The sequence below is a fragment of the Pantherophis guttatus genome, chromosome 5, assembly GCF_059756535.1.
Source record: "Pantherophis guttatus breed Tessera chromosome 5, ASM5975653v1, whole genome shotgun sequence".
Lineage (NCBI taxonomy): Eukaryota > Metazoa > Chordata > Lepidosauria > Squamata > Colubridae > Pantherophis > Pantherophis guttatus.
The window spans coordinates 90880001-90893045 of NC_142067.1; the positions used below are offsets into that span (position 1 = coordinate 90880001).

General features: G+C 35.6%; 1 protein-coding gene across 4 annotated transcripts in view; it reads left to right on the forward strand.

Moving 5' to 3' along the window:
• Positions 1 to 13045, forward strand: part of DHRSX (dehydrogenase/reductase X-linked) — a 122119-nt gene that overhangs the window by 69721 nt on the left and 39353 nt on the right. For all 4 annotated transcript variants that reach the window (XM_087895303.1, XM_087895300.1, XM_087895301.1 and 1 more), the window contains one exon: positions 11287 to 11494. In XM_087895303.1, coding sequence (XP_087751429.1) covers positions 11287 to 11494 — 208 coding nt within the window. The remainder of the gene's footprint in view (positions 1 to 11286; positions 11495 to 13045) is intronic.

Sequence of the window (13045 nt, forward strand, 5' to 3'; positions counted from 1 at the left end):
GTCATTAATAGGGATAAATCAGTCAAACAACTATTAAATTAAGAAGTTGTTTCTGTGAATCCTTAAACATATCTGTATGTAAAGAGGGCTCTGCTGTGTCTGCATAATTTAAGTTTCTAGATTTATATGCTTCCATATCTGTTCTTAATGCTGGTAATTATTATTGTTCTGTTTATTAAATTATTGACACAAATATTTATTTATATCATATAATCAATAAGGATGGGCTGAGGATAAACTCCCAACATGAATCCCAAAGCTTGGAAGATTCAACCTCTGGTCCCGATGACTGACCCAGATTGAATTCTGCCATATAATCAGTCATAAAATACCCTTTGTCTCATTGATTGAAGTCCACAGATTAATTGCTTTATATTTGTTTTCTAATAATGTAAATAATTGGTCTATAATGAAATATAATTTGTTCTGATTAGAAGTAACTCTTCTGCTAGTAAAACTTGATTTCATTTTTTCTTCCTTTGTTGCACCTACATACACTAATACTTAAGCTTTTAGTTTGTTCAAATGTATCTCTTGATTTTAATTCTGGTAGTAAGTTGTGTTTTAGATTGATGCTTTTTGGAAAAGCCTGGACCAATTTATCAATTATTTCTGAATTTTAGAAAACCATGAATAAGAATAAAATTAATTTTAACTTTAACTCTACTCATTCAATTCTCTACAGTTAATCTCACAAATAATACTATAATTTATAGTATTATTTGTATTATTTATGGGTATTTTTATGACACATTACTTAAAAAAAATAAGCTTGGTTTCAACAGACTTTGGAAAGTAATGGCGGACTAAAGATAAATGATCACAACAAAAAAAAAGGAGCAGATTAACAGATCGGCTCCCTGCAACTCCCTGGACACAGGGTTCTCCCATTTCCTCTCCTAATTATATTTTGAAGTTGCTTATTAATGATTTTCTGGATATTAAGTCAAGTTCCATCCTACCATAAAAATGTCCTTCTACCTTGAAGGAAAGAAACTTTATGTAAATTCAAAGATTAAAAAAGTAAACTTTGTTTGGAAAACAGTAAAAGGGGGATTAGTAATGTTGATTCTAGAACGTTAAGGGGTTGGATGGATTTGAAAGAATATTTTCTGTAGGGCATTGAAAACTTTACAGAAGAATATATGAAAATTCTGAAATTAACTGTACAAAAACATCCATGGGAAAGTTTTGCTGATTGGAAAATATATGACAATAAAGGCGCTTGAAAGTTGACTAGAGGGAAACAGAGAGAATTAAAGATTACAATTAAAGGAAACGAGACCCATTAATACAATGGAGCTATTCTATTTGACAATAGAGCAAATTAAGGCTGTTTGGGAACTTTGTTTAGATACCAAAAAAATGGATTTAACGTAGAATATAGAAAAAAACAGATCTTACTGAATGAAACAGAGACTCAGGCTGATTTAAGTCTGGATTTGAAAATAGATTTTTTTTTTAAAAAATGTCAGATTATAAGAGTAATATGGAAAAGGATGTAACAATGAATTTGCATTGGAGACCAGCTAATATCATAAAAATAAAGGGGACATACAAATAATAAATCAAAATAATGATCTGTAAAGCTTCCCTATGTTGGATTTACAAGTGATGTGTAAAACTAGTGAAGTTGATCCTGAAAGGAGATAAAGAGAAATTTATAAGGAATCAACTTGTGGGACATTACTTGAGAGGATTAAACATAAAGTTTTTAAATGTAAATAGAAGTCAATGTATTTGACCATGGCTAAAATATACGTTTGAATTCTAGTAGCTATTAGCTTTTTGACCCAGGACTGAATGACAAGACATTAAAGATCTGTTTATAAGTGAAGGGAGAAGGGTGTTTTTTTGGGGGGGGGGGGGCTTTATTTCTTAGTGAAAGTGATAGGTTAAAATATACATATTGCTATTCCTGGTAATTCTTAGTAGTCTTTTGCTGATTGAATCTGAATGATGAGTTTTTACAATTTCATTATTAATAAGGAATGAGATCTGGAAATAAGAGCCTTTAAAAAAAAAATGAAGTACTAGTTAAGTTACTGAAATTGTTTATACTTGGGAGGAGGAGAAGTCATCTTTTATAGATCCCTTTTCTTTCTTTCTTTTCTTTTTTCTACCTTTGTGCACTTCACTTTTTCTTTACTTTTTATATTTTCCTTAATTTGTATTCGTCTTGTCTTGTCTTTGTATTTATATAATCATTATTATATTATTAAAAATAAGCTTTGTTTCTCTGCTTTGCTCCTTTAGAAATTAGACTGTATTATTTGCAAAACTGAATACAGTTAAATGAATATAGAACTGATTTAAAGTAATGCACCCACAATATCCAAATTAAAAAGCTTATTCTTCCTGGTTTATATTGGCTTCAGTAATTATATTAGATAGAGAAGCACTTAAGTAGAGTGCTATTTTTAGTTTCGTATTAGCTTATGCATTGATTGTAATTTCTATCCCTTGTTTTTGAGATTTAAAGATATAGGGTGTGCCCAGATGTCACCAAGCATGCTAGTTTGGTTCTAAGCCTGTGAAGGGATAGAGAACAGTTTTACTGAGATAAAGAGTAATTCTTTTTTGGGGGGACAGGGTGGCTGTTGTCTGAGAATTATAGGAAAGTTCCATAGAATAGCTACAGGATAATTATTTTATAAGGTAGACTACAAAATATTCTTAAGCTAGGCATTTTTAGTACATATGATGTCTCTTTCCTTTGGAGAATTGATATTTTTTTTTCTGTTCTGCCAGGCAATAATTTATTTTCTCTAAAAAGGCACAACCATATTTTTATATGAATTAAGTTAACATATTGCTGAATGTTTGGCACATTGGCAATAGAATATTTATTGCCATTGATATTTATGTATTACTATGGGTTTCTTTTTGCTCTGCTTTCTCTAAAGATACATCTTAAATCCATAATGCCTTATCTACTTTGGGCTTCAGTGGGGGAAGAATAACTAGTTCTGCTAGATCTTTCAGCAGTCCATGATCCCATCAACCATGTATCCTTCTAGATCACGTCTGAGGATTGGAAATTGGGTGTACCATTTTTAGATGATTATATTCTTTCCTAAGTAGATGGTTCCAGATAGTATGTATGAAGGGAAGGCTCAGCATCTCCCCATTTTATTAAATATCTCCATGAAGTCACTGGGGGGGGGGGGGTTCTCCAACATTTTGGTCTTCAGTATCATAATACATTGATGTTATACATCTCTGCATTTGAGTGTTCAAGAAATGTGAAATTCATGAATCAAGCTGAGACTCACCCTAGCAAAATGGAATGGCTGTAATTGCAGAAGCTAAGTGGTTCTGGATAATGCCATTTTTTAGTTTTAGATGGAGTTGTTTTGCCCCAAAAGAACTGGTATAGAATCTAATAGAACTCTTGGACTCTCAGCTTCTGCTGGAACAACAGGTGGAAACTTTCTGGAAGGGCCTTTGCCCAGTTGTAACCATTCCTGAAAAACAAAGCACTGACTACAATCATTCATGTCCTTGTGTCTTCAGGAACAGACTATCATAATATGTTTTATAAGGGACTGCCCTTGAGAACCAGCCAGAGGCTGAAACCAATGCAGAATGCCCAGCCCATGTGTTAACACAGACAACCTGTATTGTCTGACGATATCAGTATTGTGGAATTGAATTATTTGAGGGTTTGTTTCTGGTGCAGTTCAAAGTACTGATGATTACGTATAAAGTCCTACATAGCTTGGAACTTGGTTATCTTCAAGACTGCCTTGTCAAATAGAATCTGCCTGTGCGAAGTACAATGAGAGAGGACTCAGAAATGGGCACTATAGGCAGCTGCTTCCACCCTTTGAATGCCTTCTCATCAAGAAGAAGAACTGCACCCTCTTCCAAGTACTTACAAAGTTTTCAACAATGTGGCTTAAAAAATGTTCATTGAACACAGAAATAAAAGTGTGGGAAGTCCTAAATCTGTCTGCTTACTGTTATAGCTTCTGTGTTGTTATTATAATTAATTTAAAGATATTTAAATTAAATTAACTGTATTTCAATAAACAAAGTATTATAATTTATTGTATGTTCTCCATGGTGTGCTACAGCACTTAGGGTAATTATGATTGAATGCTACAGAACATATGTAACAAATAAATAATTTAAAATACATAATTTAATCAATAGTCTATAGGCTGCCAGAATTAAATGTATAATTATATGAATTACCTCAGAATCTTGATTTCTGCTTGCATATACTCTAATGGCAGAAGAATAATGTCTAAATAAAGTCTGTCTTGATGTACACTATACATATTATTCATAAACATTTTTGCTGCTGCCTTACTTTCTCTGTTAATGTCATATTAATCAATGTCTTTTGAAATCAAACTCACTAAGCTAAATTAGCAAATTGCACATAAATGGCAGTTCTATCAAAACAAGGATTTTAAAAGTAAAACCCACATACTGTATGATGCCATTCCTGGTTCTAAATCAATCTGTTAACAGAATAACAGAATTTTTAAACATGGCACCTTCAAAATGTTTTGGACTAAAACTTCCTCTCCACATGACTATATGCTAGATGAGGAAAGGATCAACAACTATTGGAATTTTACTTGTTTGTACTTGCTTGAAGAACATAGTCTCTGAATACTGTCCAATTTTTTAGAAAATTTAAAATTCTAATTCAACCTCTAAAGATCCGTTTTGTAAATAGGAATAGTGTTACTGCAATGGTTTTCCTAACCTAGAGGTATCCAAGAAAAAATAATGACGGTGGGTTTGGTAACAAATATTGCACAATTATTGTTACTTTAAAAACAGCTTTTGTTGTAGAAGTTCATTCTTTTAGGATCTACGAGTAAGCAGAAGACAAAAGTGTGGCAAATGCTGTGTCTGTAAGCAGAAGACAAAAGTGTGGCAAATGCTGTGTCTTAATGAGGCGAAGTAATTGAAAGAACATTTCCTTGGCGTTTAATCTGGGAAACATTTTTAAAGGCATGTGTTTGACCTTGGGGAGCCGGGGTGGGTATGGCCAACTCTACATCACTCGTATTGGGGTTGCCTGTGGTGGCCCAAGTGCTCTGCCAGCGAAAACAGGCTCCCGAGCTCTATTTTCAGCTGCAATGGCCTGCTGCAACCCTCTGCCAGCGAAAACGAAGCTCTGGAGAGTCCTTGCAAGCTCTGTTTTCGCTGGCAGAGGCACTGCGGGCTGGTCCTTTGCTGTTTCCAGGGTGGGCCCGCAGGCCAGATCTAAGCACCCTACGGGCCGGATCCTGCCCACGGGCCTTGAGTTTGACAGCCATGTCTTAAGGTATCAGGTGTTAGGCTGTATGCAATTTGACCTGGCATTTTTCCATTTTCTTACACATTTTCTTTTTTCTTTTTACCTTGTGGCAATAACCAAGATTCTTGCAGCATTAATTTACAATAGTACTGGTAGCAACTTTGGTAATAGCTGGGATGATCTTGGCCCTCCATTTAGGCAAAGGGAATAATAAATGTTTAATTGTAATGTAGGTTAGTGCTAGTCATACAAACAAACTGTAGACCTTTGTCTTACTCATTATTTGTATGAAACCATGGATGTCAACGTCAGCTAATATCCAATCATGTGATTCATGGTAATGTTCATCTCATCTGCTTTGTGTGCCAATTAGCATATCAGTTCTATTATAATCAGTCAATACCAGTATACTCATTTTTTTCTTCTAAAATCTAATTAGAATAATCTTACAAAAACAAATAAACAGGCCTTGGGAGAGGAAAGTTCTTTGGTCAGAGAAATTTTCATTTAAATTCAAAAGAAGGGTGATTTGAAAAGATGAAAGGTTTGAAACTCACTTTTTCTGTCTTCCCTCTAACTCCATTAATACTGTTTTAAAAATCAATTGGGCGTGTGTTGTCATATCCAAGACAACCAGATATAGTCACCAGCTCTAGAAGCAACAGATGCCCTTCAATAAGTAAAAATATGTTTGTAAGTATTTTGCAGCTGTAAGATGTAGAATGGTTCTCAGTGCTCTATGGGATCATTATATATCTGCTTTTTTTTCCTCAAAAAGGTTATCTCACCTAGGTTAAACCAGCAGGCAGGAAAAAAAATTAAAGGCAGTTGCAAGAAACAAAACAACACTCTAATTACATTGTACAGATCATATCAAATAGTGGTACTAAAAATCACTGGGTTTTTTTCATGTAGTAATATCACTGCATAAGAATTGATGAAGCAATATAGTGATATAGTGCACCTTTTCTCATTTGAAAAATTTAGATTAAAATATTATCCTATACTTGGACTTTACGTAGAAAACTGTGCAAATAGCAGCATTATATTGTAAATTCCTCCACATCCCATGCAAATAGTTAGAAGAGTTAATTAACAAGCTGCTGTAATTCGTATGTAATCACTTTCAATTTAAGCCTTTTATGTATATTCTGTTTGTAATAATTAAGATAATGAGAAAAACATCAGCTTCCTAATTTGACACTTGTAGAAGGGAAGGAAAACAAGGATATAATGGAAATAATGTGCCATGTAAGCTTATCTTTGGCAGAGGGTCAACTGCCTGGGTTTCCATGTTATTTACAAGATAAAGTCATAAGATAATTTTTGGAGGTTGTGTGTTGGAGCACAAGATAATGTCTTAAAAACACCTCTGGCAGTAGGTCAACTATCTGTATTGTGACCAGGCCAGATAAAGAATGTCACCAAATCACCTCCAGATAATGTTTATACTCCCTCTCTTGTAAAAATATATAAAAAGATAGCTAAAGAACCCAAATACTTTGAACTGAGACCTTAAAGGCCTAGAAAATGCTACACACCTGGCTCTAGGCTGTTGATGAGCTAAAGGACATGATCAGATATCTTCAGCTATATAACTTTGCTACAATAAATAAACAACTTGACCTGAGCCTGTTATTTCTGAATCCTCAAACTTACTACCCTTACTTGTTTCATTATCTGCATTGCAGTTTTTTGGCTGATCAACCTCAAATTTCATAGTTCTGGCACTTACTAGCAAAAAGCTTTCTTGTGCTATTACTGAAATTTAGTACTTGGCATCTCTTTTCCATCTGCTATGGAAAAATATGGCAGAAAAAAAATCAAAACAAAAACACTTATAATATTTCTTTATTATGCACTTTTACCAAGGAACAATGCAGTTCAGGGGGGAAAAATCCCTGGTATAAAATTTTATTCTATAAAATTAATTTATCCAATCAGTAAAACTAATATTTACAATTAAATAATGATCATGCAGTTTTAAACTAATGCTCTGTAATACTGCAGAATGCATGTATATCCATAATTAATATAAAACAAATAGTAACTTGAAAATTAGACTAGCTCCATACAACTTGGAGAAATAATGGACATTATAATTTCACAGAAGTAAAGAGAAGGATGGATCTTATTTCAGAATCATGAGTCAAGGTCCTGATCCCTTAATCTAGAACTGGAAACCAATGCCCTGGAAGAAGAAACAGAAAGATGATCAACCAGAAGAACATGATGGATGAGCATGAGCGTAGAAAGAAAAAGAGTAGACCCATATCTGAACTTTGGCAAATGGAAGATTCCAAAGACAAGTTTGAACATAGCTTAGTTCAGATACTGTGAGAGGTTGTGGAAAACAGTGGAAAGAAGACTACATGTAGACAACCAATAAAAGGGAAATCCATTGGTACTTTATCTTAGAAATGACAATTCATATTAAGAAAGCTGAGAAGAAGCTTTTCAAGTTATTCAAAGAGACTTCACTTTCACTATTAATTAAATTGTAGTTCCCAAGATTCTGTATTTATTACCAAAGGGGCATTCAAGAAATGTGTAATCTTGCATCCTTGATCTGACCCACCTGTGTGGGGCTTGACAGATAGGAAGCCAGTAAAGAGTTCATGATATTATGAATCATAGGAATAACATGGATAATATAATATCCAAAACAGTCCAAATAGAATTGGAAAAAGGAATCAGGAATCCTAATGCAATAATCTATGCATAAGCTAATTTATGACCAATAAAGCTTCAAGTGTAAGATGGACATTTGCAGTCCTCACTGTAAGATTAGTTCATGGGTATAAAGGTCAATTGAACATCAGTCAAGACTGCGGGCAGCAGAAACTTGGTGCTTCTGCTTGCCAGGCTCGGTGACAAAGATCAGGCCAGAATACAACATTATACTTCTTGTTTATTTTCATCTGTAATTCACAAGTGAATCTCCAAGGCGGAATATTGATAAACTATTCTGTCATAATTAATAACACGCCATCATTACGGACTACATAATGACTACCAGATCTCAGGTCTAAAATCTGATAGACCTGGGTTTCAGCAGTGTAACATTGAAAAATCTGATTGTCAATCAGGGCAACCAAGGGAAGTATATAAAAAGTAAACAAAATATGTCTGAGAAATTGATATCTGAAGGATATCCACTAGTTCCAAAACTATAATCTGCCTTGCAAACTGAAAGCTTGGGAAAGAAAATACATGACTCAACTGAACGTATGGCCGATCATGGCCAGGAATCATACCTTAGATAGTTTTAGCCAGTAGTGGGTTTCAAATCCCGTTACTACCGGTTCGCTGGTGGGCGCTCGCTCGCATGTGCAAGCGATGCTTCTGCGCATGCACAGAGACGTCCAAGTAGGTGGGCAGAGCCTCCCGCCGCCACCGCTACCAGTTCGCCCAATCCAGGGTGAACCGGTAGCAACCCACCACTGGTTTTAGCTGCTGATCAAGTGTATAGAATAAGGTTGCCTTTAAGAAGTTAAATGCTGCATTGCTCCAGTGCCTGCATCGTGCATATTAGAATGTATCTTGCATAACCCTGCTGTTCTGGGCATTGTCAGCCTGTGTGTTATGAAAAGCTCATCTGTGACATTTATATATTGCTCTCAGATTCCAGCTTCACTGGGTGTATCCTCTCATATTGTAATTGAAAACACATTACTCAATGATATTAAACTACCGTACAGACTTGTTATACAACTGCAATAAATTAAAAGCAGTTTCCAGATACTCCAACAATTTGAGGATGTTTTGGGGTCCCCCCCCCACGAACCATACTGAGAAGCCTGATTTAAACAACTGGGCTATTGTCAGCTCTCCCAGGTAAACCAGACAAGACACACAACTAGATAAACTAATGTAACTGTAAGGTTACATTAATAGGAATTTGCAGGTCTGAAAGTACAAATTCCCATATCACTTTTAATTGCCTGATTCATTAGGGTAAGTCCTCTCTTAGTCCCCCCCTCCAGTTCTTAAACTACTGGGGGTTTCTGCCTCTCTTCTCTGATTGTTTCCTAGACAGCATGTCTTCTTCTCATTCTGGCTCCCAGTGGTCTTCCGGGTGTGATTCAAGGTGTTGGTCACAACCTTTAAAGCGCTCCATGGCATAGGACCCGGGTACCTTTGAGACCGACTTCTGCCACCAATAGCCTCCCACTGGCCAGTTCGCTCCCACAGAGAGGGTCTCCTCAGGGTGCCATCGGCCAAGTTATCTCGGCTGGCGACACCCAGGGGGAGGGCCTTCTCTGTGGGAGACCCTGCCTTGTGGAATGAACTGCCCCCGGAAATGCGTAAGATCTCCGACCTCCGTGTATTTCGCTGTGCCCTCAAGACCCTGCTGTTCCGCCAGGCTGGGCTATCAATGTAATGATTTTAAATTAGGTGTTTTAAATTTTTGGGGTTTTAAATCTGAGCCGAAATTATTTAAGAATTTTAATTATTTTTAATTGATGTCTGTCTTTGTGCTTTTAATAGGCTGTACACCGCCCTGAGTCCTTCGGGAGAAATAAAATTATTTATTTATTTATTTATTTATTTATTTATTTATTTATTTATTTATTTATTTATTTATTTATTTATTTATTTATTTATTTATTTATTTATCCCCAAGGTCACCCACACATTCCATTACAGTCACTAAGTTTCTCTCTAAATATCCTGCATTTTCAAAGAATAAAAATAATGAATATTTCTGCTACATCTTTAAATTAATTTCCATATTTGGCACTTGAATCTTTAATTGCTTAATTTATAAAAATGCTAGGTGTTAGCATTTGAGTTACTTCCAGAACAAATAATCAGGTCACCTTAGAGGTCTAATCTTGAGAGTTCTCTCACCACAAACAAATATATACATCTAAGAATAAAACTGCTGCAAATTCAGTCATGAATTTTTAGAGAAATATTTTTCTTAATTGCCTTCCTCCTGCATAAAACAAATCCACCATTTCTCTGTTGGTTTGTTAGCTTTAGCTTTTGTTTGTTTTTCTGTAGAGATAGTCTTGGTCAGTTATTTTCTATATGTAGAAATTGACTTTTTATACCCCTGATGAATCTCTACTGGGAAAAAAGCTGGGAAGTAAGGAAATCATTGAATAGACTGCACATAATACAACAAGATCCAGAGATACTCTGAACAAATGGGGCTATCCAGTTGCTTCTGCTCTTTGCGATTGTGGTGACATGCAGACAACAACACTGCATGTATACCTGCTCTTTGTTGCCTCAATAGTGTACACTTGACTTAATGGATGACAGAACACAATGTTGCTAGTTTCTGGGCAAGATCTGTTTAATTTGTACATACTTTAACCTTCTATTTTAAATTTTATGTCACATAGTATGCCTTATTTTAATTGTGATACTGTGATAGTTGAAAAGGAGATGCTGCTGATTTATGGATGTCCTGTTTATGGACTTTCTGTGAGATACCGTATTTTTCGGAGTATAAGACGCACCAGAGTATAAGACGCACCTACCTTTTTTGGTGAGGAAAAGAAGAAAAAGAAATCTCCCTCTGCCTCTGAGCAATTTTGCCTCTTTGCAGAAAACAGCCAACAGCCTGCTTTACTTTCATTTTCGTTTTCAGCATAGCTTGATTAGCACAAGGAAAAAAAAATCTGCTCCAGCAATTTACCTCTTTGCAGCAAGCAGCAGAGCCCTGCACAAAACAGCTGAGAGCAAATCAGCTGAGAGTCAGGAGGCCGATCCAATCAACTTGTGCTAATTAGGCTGTGCTGAAGCTGAAAGGAGCTGTTTTTTCTTGCTGTTTGCTTGCAAGGAGGTAACTGCTGCGAGGCAGAGGCCAAAGGGTGGGGGCCAGTGGGTGGGCGGGGCTACATTCAGTGTATAAGACGCGGGAAAAGGTGCATCTTATACCCCGAAAAATACGGTACATTGGATGCCATAGGAAAAGAATACAGGGATTTTCTTACATTTTACTTGGCTATGTGAAACAAAATCAGGCATGTACCCACCAAAGTTCACTTTATTGTTCAACTCTTCAGCTGCAGTGATGCTGGTACCCGAAAAGAAGACAGAGGATGGGTTTGAAGAGCATCTTGGTGTTAACTACTTGGGACATTTCTTGTTGACAAATCTCCTCTTGGATACACTGAAGCAATCAGGAACACATAGCCACAATGCTCGGATTGTCACCCTGTCATCAGCCACCCATTATGTAGGTGAATTACATCTTAATGATTTACAAAGCAGGTATGCAATTTTTTGTCCTAATATTATTAATCCCTCCCACCCACTGAAGAGTATTTATTAGCAGAATAGAGAGGGCCAGTCGTTCTATAACTACCTTCAGATTAAAATATACTAAAAAGAAATGGGAGTTTGCATAGAGAAGATTTGCAGGAGGAAGGCTGAAGAGAAGATCAAAGAAATAAAAATGTTATATAAGCAGGCTTCAGAAAAAATAAAGTATTCAAAAATATTTATAACGTTTTATATAAAGTAAATAGTCCAGATTTATTTATTTTATGTTTGCATGCGGTGTATGCCTATAGGACTTTTAAACAAATTTGGGAGAAGCTTTGAAATGTCATTTTGCACTTCTCCTCTTGTCAACAGTTTCTCTTTATCAGTTATATTCTGCATTAGACCAGATTTCTTGAACATACTTGCCATTTGACAGTAATTCTGGCAAGTATTAGTTTTAATTTGTTACACTTAAACCTCTCTATTCATCTGTCTGCCCAGAGCTCAACATTTTGCTACATGTTGATTATGGAGTTAATTTGTTCTCTCTCTCTCTTGCATCTGTCATCTTTCTACATCTTTGCTTGGTCTTGTTAATCTCATTACTGTAAAAGAAGACACCATAACAACTACAGTTATAATTACTGATTATTGGTGATTTAATCAAACTCCCTGATATTTATTTATTTATTTATTTATTTATTTATTCATTCATTCATTCATTCATTCATTCATTCATTCATTCATTCATTCATTTATTTATTTATTTAATTTATATACCGCCCTACTCCCGAAGGACTCAGGGCAGTGGACAGCCAAAAGATAAAATACACATAATACAAACGTTAAAAAAACATTTAAAAATACATTAAATACTTTGGCCCAAAACAAATTTAAAAACATCCCAATTTATAAAACAAATTTAAAAGCATTTAAAAGGGAGGTTAGGCCAGACCAGCCTGCTGGAATAAGAATGTTTTGAGGGCATGGCAGAAAGTGCGCAAATCCGGGATCCTCCGTATCTCCGGGGGGAGCTCGTTCCAGATGGCAGGTGCCGCCACAGAGAAGGCTCTCCCCCTGGGGGCCGCCAGTCGACATTGTTTGACCGACGGCACCCTGAGAAGACCCTCTCTATGGGAGTGTACTTGTCGGTGAGAGGCTACTGGTGGCAGAAGGCAGTCTCGTAGATATATTAGTCATTAAGGATAAATGAACTAAAGGTACTTCCTCATTATAAGCAAATTAGTGAAATAAGCCAATTGAATGCAAGCTTCACTATTTATGAATAAAAATTAATCTTTTTCTATAGTACATAAAATTATAGTAATTGTATTAAATGTAAAATTCAAGGTTTTTTTTCCAGCTTTGATGTCCACAGACATTTTCCCATTTCCATACCTCTATGTTTCTTTTTTGAGTTTGAATTATTAGATTAATAATCCCCATTGGCATCCTTCTCATTTAGACTAGTTGCATTTGTATACATGAAAAATGTATTTTAATTTTTGTGTGTGGGGGGAAGAGAATTCTCTTTAAATTTGGTAATAATACCATATC